Source organism: Chenopodium album, chromosome 27 (assembly GCF_948465745.1).
Source record: "Chenopodium album chromosome 27, dcCheAlbu1.1, whole genome shotgun sequence".
NCBI lineage: Eukaryota > Viridiplantae > Streptophyta > Magnoliopsida > Caryophyllales > Amaranthaceae > Chenopodium > Chenopodium album.
In genome coordinates this window covers 19,971,479-19,983,878 of record NC_137860.1, presented here as the reverse complement: position 1 = coordinate 19,983,878, position 12,400 = coordinate 19,971,479, and the positions used below count along the sequence as shown (strand labels likewise).

General features: G+C 34.0%; 1 protein-coding gene across 2 annotated transcripts; it reads left to right on the top strand.

Moving 5' to 3' along the window:
- The first annotated feature begins 2,865 nt into the window (after positions 1–2,865).
- On the top strand, positions 2,866–11,449 carry LOC145621287 (uncharacterized). Of its 2 annotated transcripts, XM_081676031.1 has the most exons (5): positions 2,866–3,179; positions 8,201–8,961; positions 9,049–9,107; positions 9,614–9,675; positions 11,171–11,449. In XM_081676031.1, exons 1-4 carry the CDS (start codon positions 3,126–3,128, stop codon positions 9,631–9,633), a joined length of 894 nt encoding a protein of 297 aa, XP_081532157.1. In that variant the 5' UTR covers positions 2,866–3,125; the 3' UTR covers positions 9,634–9,675; positions 11,171–11,449. The 2 variants fall into 2 exon arrangements, with proteins under 2 accessions (XP_081532157.1, XP_081532156.1); XM_081676030.1 differs by lacking the exons at positions 9,614–9,675; positions 11,171–11,449 and having other exon boundaries at positions 9,049–9,307.
- Positions 11,450–12,400: the final 951 nt, after the last annotated feature.

Below are 12,400 nucleotides of genomic sequence, written 5' to 3'. Positions count from 1 at the left end.
TATAATGTATCAAATGAAATTCGTTGTTTTTAATCTGGGCGTCGATATAAATTTTTAATTCAAAAATATAATACAGATCTTTTTTCTTATTGGTTGAAATAAGTATATTTCTTACGTGGCACTCCGAATGCTCTCCAAACATGTCTACTTTATTTATATATACAGGCTAAGAAACGGACAAAAATTCGTGCGTGTGATATAAGTAATCTATCAAGCTCGATTCTCTAATTTTTTATTTTATTTTTTTAAGATCGAAGGTTTTTTTTTCAGATGGTAGTTTTTTTTTTTATGTGGTAAGTTTTTTTTTTTTTTTAAAATGGTAGTTTTTTTTTTAAAAAAAGACAAAAATAAGAAGGGTATTTTTGGAAAGTGAAATTTATCACCCAAAACACCTTTCACTTTATATATAGGATAATTAGATATTAGATTAGATTAGATTATATATCAATTAGTATTTTTACTCAATAAAAAAAAGTATCAATTTGTATTTGTGACTCAGTTTTTGGTGTATTAAAATAAATCTATTAGGGGAGTTAGTAGTTTTGCGTAATTTTTTTTTCTTTTTTTGTCATTAAGAAAAAGGGCATGATCGAGCCAAAAGCAAGTCTCTGTACCATTAAAATTTAATACAAGTAGTACTACTTAATGACCGTTGAATCTTGAAAGCAATAAAATAAATTGCTAGAGAGTAAACTAGGTTTCTTAATTAATATATAATATATATATATATATATATATATATATATATATATATATATATATATATATATATATATATATAACCGAGAAAGCTAAGGAGAATTTATAATAAATCTGAAAAATTAAGATAAAAAGAGAAATAAAACGGGCAAACTGTCTTAATTACTCGGCCAAGCTCGGACATGTTGCTTAGGGCATGGTTGCAAAATTGGAAGTTAGTAACTTTTAACTTGTTTTTCTTCGGTGAGGCAATGATGTGCCAAAATTAGGCACGGGAGTGTCTTCTCAACATTAATTAGGCAACAGCCTGACATCAAGTTTCTTCGCTCAGGCATTGTCACTGTTGTACGTCTTTATTGTCGAGGCATGAACTCGCTCACTTGCAACATGGGTGGCGGATGTAGAATATTTAGTGTGGAGGGGCATCTAAATAATTAAAAAAATGCTTTGTATAAAGACTTGATCTTAAGACTTTTTGCATAAACTCAATGCATTACCACTATGACAAAGCTAAATTGATGTTATTTATTGCATTAAAATTGTATTAACCTATAAATTTACACCTTTACCTAAATAAAATAAAAAAGAATTAATTTTGGGAGGGGGGGGGGGGGGGTTGGGAGGCCAGTGCCACCCAGGACCCTTAATAGGTCCGGTTGACGGTCGTGCCTCCTTTAAAACTTAAAATTAGAACATTCTGCCCCACTTTTCTTCATTTGGCATGTCCATACCATGAGCAACATGGACATGTCATATTGTTTTTTTTTGGTGGAAAACGAGGGACAAGCCCCAAAATTGTACTTTTGACATTCTTGACTTTAGCTTCGATCATCAAGCTTTGTGAAGGTTCGTGAGCTATGAGCAAAATGGATATATCCGTATAGTCCCCAAAGTAGCCTGGTTATCCCTAAAATATATTAAAAAAAACAATAAAGCTACCCATAAAAGCATTGTATGACCACAGCTAGACCAATATATAGCTATATTAAGCAAAGAACAACTAAACTTTGTAGTTTTTAGATCCCAAATTTACTAACAACTTAAAAATACTATGTGATGTATTATTCTATTTACAAATATAGTATTTAGTGGTCTTTGGGCCTGTTCTCATACGTTTATTTTCAGTTCAGTTCAGTTCAGTTTATGTCTAATTATATTGCTAATGATATAAAGCCAAATTTCATTCTTTTAAACTCTTATTACAACGACGACGACAATAATAATAATAATAATAATAATAATAATAATAATAATAATAATAATAATAATAATAATAATAATAATAATAATAATAATAATAATAATAATCGATCACTAATCCGTAAATAAGTTCAGTTCAATTCAGTTCAGTTCAGCTCAGTTCAGTCAATGAGAACAGACCCTTATTCTTGAGTAGCAATATAATGACATGAATATCATTTTACTATAAGACTACAAAAAGCATGTTTCTCAAATACGGAGTGTATTTCCATAATACTTATTGCTCTTATATAAATAAATGATATCATGTCAAAGTATTTGATGACACCAAAATGAATTATGTGCCTTTAGAACAATACATATAAAATTTGACATTCAAATTAAAAAGTTTATTTTAAAAATTTTATGAACAATTCAAGGCATCGCACAGACACAAAACTAAAATATTTTAACATCATACTTGCATCAAGTTAAAAGTTACCCAAAACAGGTAAAAAGTTCTACCATTTTAGCTAAAGGTTTGAGTCGGGTCATGCTTGAGTCAGGTCACGTCGGGTTTAGGTCGGGTCATGCTTGAGTCAAGTCACGTCGGGTCATATACCTTATCGAGTTTGGGTCGGGTTTAGGTCGGGTAAATAACAAACTGGGTTATTACATTCAAGTCGGGTGAATAATAGATCGGGTTTAATTCGGGTTTTAACATGTTAAACAGTGTTAGGGGTCATTCTTAGGTTCGAGTCGAACTTAGCTCAAATTAATAATTTACGGGTTATAATCAGGTCAGGTCATGTTAGAGTTCGAGTCTCGAATAGAAGGGTATAGCCTTATACAGTTACACCAATTCAAAAAACTTAGTAAGTACAAAACTACAAACCAATAAACTTCTAACACTACCTGGGGTACTAATGTCATAACACAATAATTAGGACAGTAGTTTTATCAAAAGTTACTGGAAAGTCTGGAATGGGTTGGCTGTAATAAAAAATTACTTCCTCAAAAAAAAAAAAAAAAATGGAAATCCTCGTCACCGGAAGTCTGGAAAACTGAGCCAAAAACCGAAATCTCGAAGGTGGATTGCGAATTCGAAGCACTAGTTTGCAAATTCGTCGTTCTTCTGAGTAGTGTCAAGTAAAGCTAAAACTTCAAATTAGAGGATTTTCAAATTGAAGTTACGTATTAAGGAATTTGCGAAACAAAGGTGGTCGGGTCAATTGGTGGAAGAGGAGATGGAAAGCGGACGCAAAAGGGCAGCGAAGGGTTCTCACGGTGTTGTATCAAAGGTTTGTCTTTAGATCAATTAACTATTTGGTCGGTTTGATTATTTGAAAGAGTATTATGAAGTTGGTAGTCATTTTGGGTTGTTTTTTCTTTTAATTAATTGAATCTGTGCAACTATTGTTTGATTTCGTAATCTAATTCCTTTTGCAAGTTGGGTTTTTTGTGCGCATGTAGTAGTTATACACTTATACTCCATATTCTTGGTGAGTATAAGACTTGTTTGGATACAATTAGTGTTGAACAAAACCTGATGGCGTAAGGTCATCTCAAAAACAATCCAATTCATCCTTTTGTCCAAAAAAAACATCATCCTGAAACAAAACATGATGGTAGAGGTGGCCACCGTGCGGGGATTAGGTGGGTCATGGGTTGGGGTAGGTTGACATAGGACCGGCCCGGGTTGGGGTAGGGTGGGTCAAAGAAAATGAACATGCTAGGGCTGGGTTTGTGGGTTAGGTGGGTCGCGTTGGGTCAAGGTGGGTTCGTGGGTTAGGTGGGTCAAGTTGGGTTCATGGGTTAGGGGAGTCGCGGGGTGGGTCAAGCTGGATTCATGGTTTAAGTGGGTCGAGCTGGGTTCTGTGTTAAGTGCTACTTTATTATAACGTTCACCATTTCTTTATTGTAAATGAAAGGTGTACCTCCACCTAGCATATGACTCATATACGGATATACCATTGTGTTTGGACTGGCAACCCACTTCCTGACCGAGGACCACTTAAAAACAACTCGTGTTTGTTTACCAAATGTTGCTTTAAGGTTCTGGTTCATCTCCCATTTTCCATATATGACTTGTTTGGTTTTACACCTTGTTGCTTGCAAATTAGGCAAGTACACTGGAACCTCTTTTGTTCACCGGGTTGCCTAGTCAGCTTTGGGATTTCAATTCGTTCATAATGTTGCAGCACCCAAGAAGTTTGTCCTCGATCTTAAATTCGGGATGTGAATCATCATCACCGCCACCTTTCATAAATCATAATTATTCAAGATAACTTATAAACGCTACATGAAAATTAGCTTTCAAATTTTAAATGTCTAAACATACTAATCTTCTAATTTTTAATTATATAAACTAATTCATTCATACTAATAAAAATTCATAGCAAAATGGAAACATAAACCAACTTTATCAATCATTTATAATAGTATTTAAATATTCTTACAGAAAAATTACCTTGAGATGAAGGTGGCATAGTTAAACTTGATGATTGGTGGGAGAAAGGTTGTGGTGGAGACATTTGACTCCAATGCAAGACATGAAAAAGTCTTTAAGTATTCAATCCATATTCAATCAAATTTCATAACCAGGTTACAAATATTGTAATGTAAATACTCAATCCATAATCCAATCTAAATCCAAAATAAATATTATTTACTATTCACTCCAAATTTAATCAAAAAAATTGAAATATAACTTGTAAGCCATTCATCGTCTCCAAGAGCACTTGACTCGATTACTATAGTCCAATTCACCTCATGAGCTCAAACTCCTCTTTTGTCAAATTGTCATAGAAAACATTGTGTAGCGCTTATTTAAATTCCTGGCATTTTGCATACTTGCCCATTTTCAAACAAAACTTCGTAAGAATATGCTACAAACACCACTGATGGTTGCATAAGGCATTGAAACTGTCAAAGCCTTCCTCATTGCCACCCAACCCATGCATAATTACTAGTTGTTAAACACCACACAAAAGTATCCGTGAGTTTCTAGCTCAAAGTATGATCTGCCCGTGGTGAATTTTTTCCTTACAAAATTAGCATAAGGAAGCTCATATTCACTAGTCACGTAAGTCGAGTTAAAATACACAACATCCCCAAACTCTTCATAAGCTACCCTACTCTGTGCATCAACCCACATGACATCAGTCAACTTGTTTTCATAATCTAATCTGTTATCGTGGAAAAAGCTCTTCAGCACTCATTTTATCAGAATAAGCTAGCATGGTAGCATCACATTAGCATCCCCACCATTCAGCTCGAACTTCTCCTTGGCAAGGACATTCCTTAAGTCCCTCTCGGCAATGGCCATGTGTTGTACTCCATCCCTCTCTTTCGCCAAACTACGATGAATTTGTGTCACCTTCGTACCAGTGCTATAATCATTAAACAACTTTCTCTCTCTCTCTCTCTCTCTCTCTTTTTGAAAAAAGTAAACAACTTTCTCCTCATTACAGTAGTAATTTCATCTTACAAAAACATTGAGATATATCGTGACTTTCATGGCACAGAATTAAGTGTTCTATAACTGCCTTCCTAACCTCCCATGCACCCGGTTTACAAACTACATACATATGCACTGGACACCCACATTTCATCGTCTTCCTGCTCTTTAGGTCCAAAGAATTGTAAACCCCTTTTCCATTTACTCTGGGTCTTAGATCTGGCATCCCAGCACATTCACACTTCCATGTGTAGCTCCTCCTCTTATTTCTACCTTACTCTGCACAAAATACTCTATTCCCTTGTAGCTTCCTATCCTCTCTTTCACCTGATGGTGTAAGGTCATCCTCAAACTGTAATAAACTGAAATTAATCGGTGTAATAACAGTACAACGATGGATATAACTCAGAAATTTGGTTAAACAAATTAATGGTTTTACAACGATAGTAGTAGGTTTAGCCTACAGAGCTCCAATAGTGAGTTTAGGTCACAACTCTCCTAAGAAACTACTCCAAAATTCTGCCTACTACTTCCTTCTCTCCTTTACCTATTTATACTAAGGCTAACAACTACAAACCTAATAATACTAGACTTAACTACTAACATACTAAACTACCCATAATACCCTCCCCTAAGTCAGTTCATTACACAAACACAAGTCCACCCCTTAACTCAGCTTCAGATTCAACCTAGGAACCAAATTACATAAGTTAGGAAGCAAAACCATTTACAAATATCAGAACATAAGTCCAGCGGTCCAGCCAATACATCCAAAACTAATATTCATTAACATACATTCTCCAATAAACACATTTTTTCCTATCAAGTCTACAACCATACATTAATTTCCATCCTGAATTTATATTCAAGGAACATAAAGATTAAACTAGAATTATAAAGTTTTGCTAAACAAGAATGACATGATCAAGAAATAACCAAGAATTATCATTCTCTTACAAGATCTCACTGAAGTATATAATCCAAATAACAAGCAACATAATAGATAAGCTTCTGCCATAAAAAATAATGAAGTTAGCAGGCTTACAGATAGATAAGTCAAAATCCATCTTATTTTTATCCTCTTTTGTTTTTGGAGCATCTTTTTTTTTTTTTTTTGAAAATGGTAAAAAAATATTATTAATGAAACAAAAACAGAATACAACACCAAGGCTACAAAAATTAGCCACCTGCAATGGACTAGCGTGGTTCGAATAAGAAAAGTGGTCGGAAGGTTGATTGATAGATAAAGCACAAAGCTTGCGTACAACGTAAATGGCTTTAGGCCATTACTCTCCAAGAATTCCCTACAATAAGTTTCTGCATACCCTGTCTAACTTAGGCTAGCTCTACTTATCCTACTTGCTTGTACTAAATACGTGGCCTACTGCCTTAATTGTTACACAACTACTCCCTTGTCTTCTTGCTAAGTTACTTTAGTGGAAGCTAATAAGCCAAACACTGACTGCTCCTTAGTGAACCGTGACTGCTGCCCTTGGTGGCGAAGTGTTGTGAGCCTTCCCCTTTCCCCTGCTACTGCTGCTACTTTCCCCTGCTGCTGCTACTTTTTCCTGTTGCTGCTGCTTTTGGCCCCTGCTGGCTGGTGGTGGCTGTAGGTTCATTGCACCACCCTAGCTACACAAAAACCCGAACCAACAACACAAACAAAAACAGCTATACAAAGAAAAGCTACCAAGCTATACATTCAAACACTTCAGCCATTCCCTATTCTTCCTGCTCTTTTTCTTTGGCATAATTTGGCTAATTCTCTGATACACCTCCCACACCAGCTTCTGAACCACTAACTTAGGACTCCTGGACAGCCTTAGTTCTTTGCTGCCAAACTACATACAGAATCCCTGCATAGCAGCTCTGCACTACCTGTCTTCTGAACCTGCCTGTAATGCCTTTGCAGCTTCAAATTGCATTCTTCCAGGGATCTAGGACTACACTTACTACCTGTAATCTGATCCACTAAGTCACAACATTCTTTACTGTAATGACACTCAAAAAATAAGTGCTTTACAGTTTCATCCCTGTCACCACACAGATCTAATCATCAATTTAAATCTTCCTTTTCTTCTATCCCTCCTCTTTGAATTTTCCTCTACCCCTCAAAATTTCCAAATTACAATCTAACCATCCAAAGTAATCATATATTTTACTCATTGAGTATATAGCTAAAGATATTTTTTCTACTTCACATTAAGTACAAAGTTGCATAAAAATGCAAATTCAAGTTATTCTACCCCTTACAATTCAAAGAGATCCGTTTTCCATCACATAATCATAAACCTACATCAAATTCAAATACTTCTTTTGAGTATGGCTACTGTCCTATCTATGTTTACCCAAAATTTACAGCTGTCTAAATAAGAGAAAATTTTACACTCCTTTAACTCTTTGGACAAACAAGCAGCTATTGGAAAATGTTTATATTGATACAAGTCTTCACTTCTGATTTCACTTCAGCTTTCACAAGAAATCCGCGCCAAACTTTAGCCTATGTCCTTTCCCCCAATTTTATTTCACTTTAAAAAATTTAGAGAAACAGTCTTTACAAAATTCTTCCTCTACTTATCCCCATTATACTCGAAACTTTATTAGGAGGAGAGAATAGATTAGTGATAAACATGCAATCAATTAGTGGTGCCTTAGCACTCACATGGATTGATCATGATAGTTTATACAGTCAGCTATTATATAGTGTAACAATTAATAAAATTGAGAGGTTTATTACATTACTTTTTATGGTTTGATTTATTTATATTTCAACATGTTATTAAAATGTCATTGAAACATGTCTGTTATGTATTGTAATACTATTTTATTACACTAATATGTTTCTTTATTGTATAATTTTAGGAAAAGGATGGACCATTACGATATTCAGAAGATATAGTTGGTGGGAAGTTGTCCGAAAAGCAAAGAACACGATTTTACAAGAAAATGGCTCATGTAGTTGTTAAGGTAGAAGTGTACGACTCGGAAATCCTCATGTTTGATTGGGAAGGAGCTGGTGTATTTATTTCTAAGGAAGGACACATATTGACCTTATCACATATACTTTGTGGAAAAAATGAGAGTGCTAAAATAAAAGTGATCACAAAGGAGGAGCTAACATATGATGCTTATGTGATGTCGATTGATGAATCATTAGGTCTTGCCATCCTTTCCGTTTCTGAATCAGATACTCAAATTTCTTATGCAAAGATTGGTGAAAATGTATCTCTTGGAGAAGAGGTTTATCCTATTGGTCATCCATTTTTCTTTGGTTTTTCTTATCCAATTGGACATGTTTCATTTTCTTGTCGGACAAATAGAGAGTTCTGTGAATCTATAAGAGAAGATTTGTTGACAAAGGATATGTTAAACGAAAGAGCTGAACAGAGTTCTGACCCTAGTGCAAAATATATATGTCATGTCGACAACTTAGAGCACTTACAGACCCTATCTCCGTCGGTGTTGTTTGTTCAAGTAAACAATGTTCATGGTGATGGCATGGGTGGAGCAAGTGGTATGCCATTATTTAACTGTCATGGGGAAATTATTGGCATGTACTATGTTGTAGCATATGATCAATGTTTTGGAATTCATGCCAAAACACTCAACTATTTTCTTAAAAGGTACTTTTCATTTTTTTTTTGCCCTTTTTTGTATTGTATCTCTTTTAAATCTTATAAATTGTAACTTTGTATCTTCTATATGCGCAGGGTTTTTCCGGACGGTTTGTCTCAAAAGAAAAAGAAAAAGAAAACTTGGAAACACAAAGGTGAAATAGCTTTCAATTTATTTCCTACCTATATTTATACAAAGTATTTCCTTTCTTCAAATGCATGTATACTTAGTAACTATAATTCTTAGCCTCTTAACTTGGTATCTCTTTAGTTTTTATACAATAACCTTTAATGATATTCAACATAATCTACAAGATGTCATCCTTAATTTCGTAAATTATTTCCCTTTTATCATATTATCCGACTTTATTGTGTCTTATTGGCACCATACATCAGCCAATCGACATTTTACTTTGATGTTTAGAAGAAAAGATGATTTTATAAGGATTAATTAATTATTTGCGTTTACTTTTATGTAAGATAATGTAAAACTGAACTTCTAAGATCATTAAGCAATGTTAGGTATAAGATATGATTTGCATTCAGTGAAAATCGAATTCAAGTAGTAGCGAATTGATGATGCGATTGACATTGAATGTGTTGTTTAAATAGTATGTGAAATATTGCTGAATTTGCTGACATCTATTCATACACACTCTAGGGGAGACGAGCACAAAATAACAAGTTATATACGACTTTTTTGTGGGAGGAGCCTCATTGAAGGTAACAATATTACTGCCACACTCTCTTTCCCTTTTCCCTTTTTGTAACAGATTACGGATGGTATATTGAGCTTGGAAAGTTAGCTTGTCCATATATTCTCTATGTTTGAACTTGATAAAAATAATCACTTCCCATGTTTAATGATGTATATACGTGAAATAAGATTCTTCCTTAGTCTCTTAAGAGAAACAAAGCTACACATATTAGAGATTCATCATCGATTCTGTAGCAACAAAGATGGTTGATGTTGGACTGTTCTTACCCTTTAATCAAGTGTGCCAACTACACGTGCAAAGAGCCCTTATGAGCTTATTTCTCTCTCTTCTTCTTTCTTGATTACTCTCTTTCTCTAATTAAAGCATACTACAAATTCTCCTTTGAAGCGTCTTCTGTGCTTTGTTTCCTTCATTTAATCCTAACTTTAATGGAACGCTTAGCATCTTTTCATAACTTTGCATCACAAGAAGTTCTTTGGTGGCATCAAATCAAGGCTTTATCATCAGCTTAATCATGCTTTCCGTGGGGAGGGGTTAGAGAGGGTGGAGATCACGCATTGAGGTTATATAAAGAATTTTACAAAAATACTCTTGCATAATGCTAATGTAATGCAGTATTATAGATACTACTTGCAACATTTGCTTGCATAGGTTCATATAATCATAGAAATAGAGGCTTATGAGTATGGTTTTGCTCCTTTATCTGTCTTTGTTCATTAATGTTGTTTGCTACAGTTTTTCCTAATCTGCCTGCTATTTTTTTGTTTTTAAGCACACACATGTTTACTTCTCAACAACACATTACCCGTACAAACCGATCAACCGAACCTAAAACCGAACCGCAAACCCGATTGACACCCCTATGTGTTTGTATGTTTTCCAGGAGTTTACCCTTCTCTTAGTGTATTTTCTCGACAATTCCCTCCCTTTTATTCTGAATGTCTCTTTTATTCTGAATTCTGAACAATTGCAAAGTTGAAATTGCATAATTGTGAGCTGAATATGTCCTCTCTACTATACATACAATTGCCTTCCTTATGGGAGTTATGGTTTACTGACGCTTTTTTGGATGAGGTTTTAATGTCTTGTTGTACATTTTTAAGTACTACATGCCTCTTTACTATCTTTTTGTATTGGTATTTTTGGATTTTTCATGGCTTCTTACCTCCTCTATTTCGTTCTCATCGACTATTCCTACTAATTTTATTGTCTTTATCGTATTTATTTTTTGTGGGTTTCCTTTGTTTTTAATTTGATAACTATAACTTCTTTCTCTGGATTAGTACTCATCATTCTTATGCTGTTGCATATTATACTGCTAATTTTTTGACTTTGCTTTTTTATGCAGTCCTGTATCTCTGTAGATTAATATTTTATGCTCCACTTACTCTTATGTTTAATCCTATTGATAAGTCTCTTATAATAGACTTTCTTTTACCTCTTTATTTTTGTTATTCTACTCATTTTAAGTTTACCTTCCCCTTTTTTATGTTTTGCAGGAGTTACATCTCTCCGTTTTCAAAGTCTAAGCTTGCTCAATGGTTTACTCTCTTGGTTTTCATGACTAGCTGCACCTCTCCGTATTGCACTTTTAATATGTTGGTGTATGTTCCCGTTGGAACTTATGACCTTGGTCTATTTAACACTTGGCTTTTGTTAGTACTTGTACTAGTTGTTCTTGATTCTTTCTATTGTACATTTTTTAACATGAGCTATCTTCTTTCCTTTTTTTATTTATTACGAAGATTATTAGTTGGAATGTAAGGGGTGCAAAGCGATCTCAGGCCATTGTGAGATTATTTTTCTACGAAAGAGAAGTAATCCTAATATATATATTTATTGCAATCGAGACTATGATTTCTCCTGCAAATAGTCATCGTTTCCATAAATTTTTAAGTTACATCATAGAATTGCCTCATTACTTAATCATGATTTAGAACATGATTTTGTTTTTATACTTTTTTCAATACTAGGGTGACCCGCGCGCGCGTAGCGCGCAATGCTAGTGTGAAGCGTAGCATGTTATTCTTGCATAGAATGATCTGAGGCAATGCGGGACCTTTACGTGTTAGTTTTTCGTATTTGTTTTGAGTTTAGATTAAAAATTTGGACGGCCGTTTTAAATAAGTAATAATAATGGCGCTTTATGTAAAGTGAAATATTTATGGTGCTATAAGCAACATATGTTTATTAAAGGTTTTAGTGTTATTCTTTGATAATAAAAGGTGATCGGGTTGAATGGACTTTGGTTTAATTGGGTTATTATTTGATTTATAATTGTTTGTCTTATTAAGAAAAAATTATAGCAACATTGTATATTTTTATTTGTAATTGTGGTATGGGCCAATGTTTGGGCTTTTACAAATTTGATAGGTAAATTTTGAGATGAATTGCAAAGAGTGTGGTTGTCAATTGTAATGTAACGAAGTAATCATTGTTACAAAAAAAAAAAAAAAAAAAAAATATTTGTTTATTTTTATTTTTATTTTTGGGGTATCATGATTTTAGCGAATTGTATGTAAGAAAGATAACTAACCCCTTCCCAACATTTAAGTTAAAAGAACGGGTATCATGATTTTACCTCTCTTAAGCTGTCTCTCTAACTCATTGTTTCTTCTCTCCCTTTCCTAGGCTAATTGCCCTAAATTTTTCTCCTAAACTAATTGTTTATAATTGCCCTAGTTTCTTAAGTTATCTTTCTTTATTTAGTGACCTTTTTTCTTGAGTGA

Excerpts from the sequence above, each read along its gene's own strand:
- LOC145621287 (XM_081676030.1), top strand. The coding sequence starts at position 3,126 with ATGGAAAGCGGACGCAAAAGGGCAGCGAAGGGTTCTCACGGTGTTGTA. Across the intron at positions 3,180-8,200 it reads CTCACGGTGTTGTATCAAAG|GAAAAGGATGGACCATTACG; the intron begins GTTTGTCTTTAG and ends GTATAATTTTAG. Across the intron at positions 8,962-9,048 it reads CTCAACTATTTTCTTAAAAG|GGTTTTTCCGGACGGTTTGT; the intron begins GTACTTTTCATT and ends CTATATGCGCAG.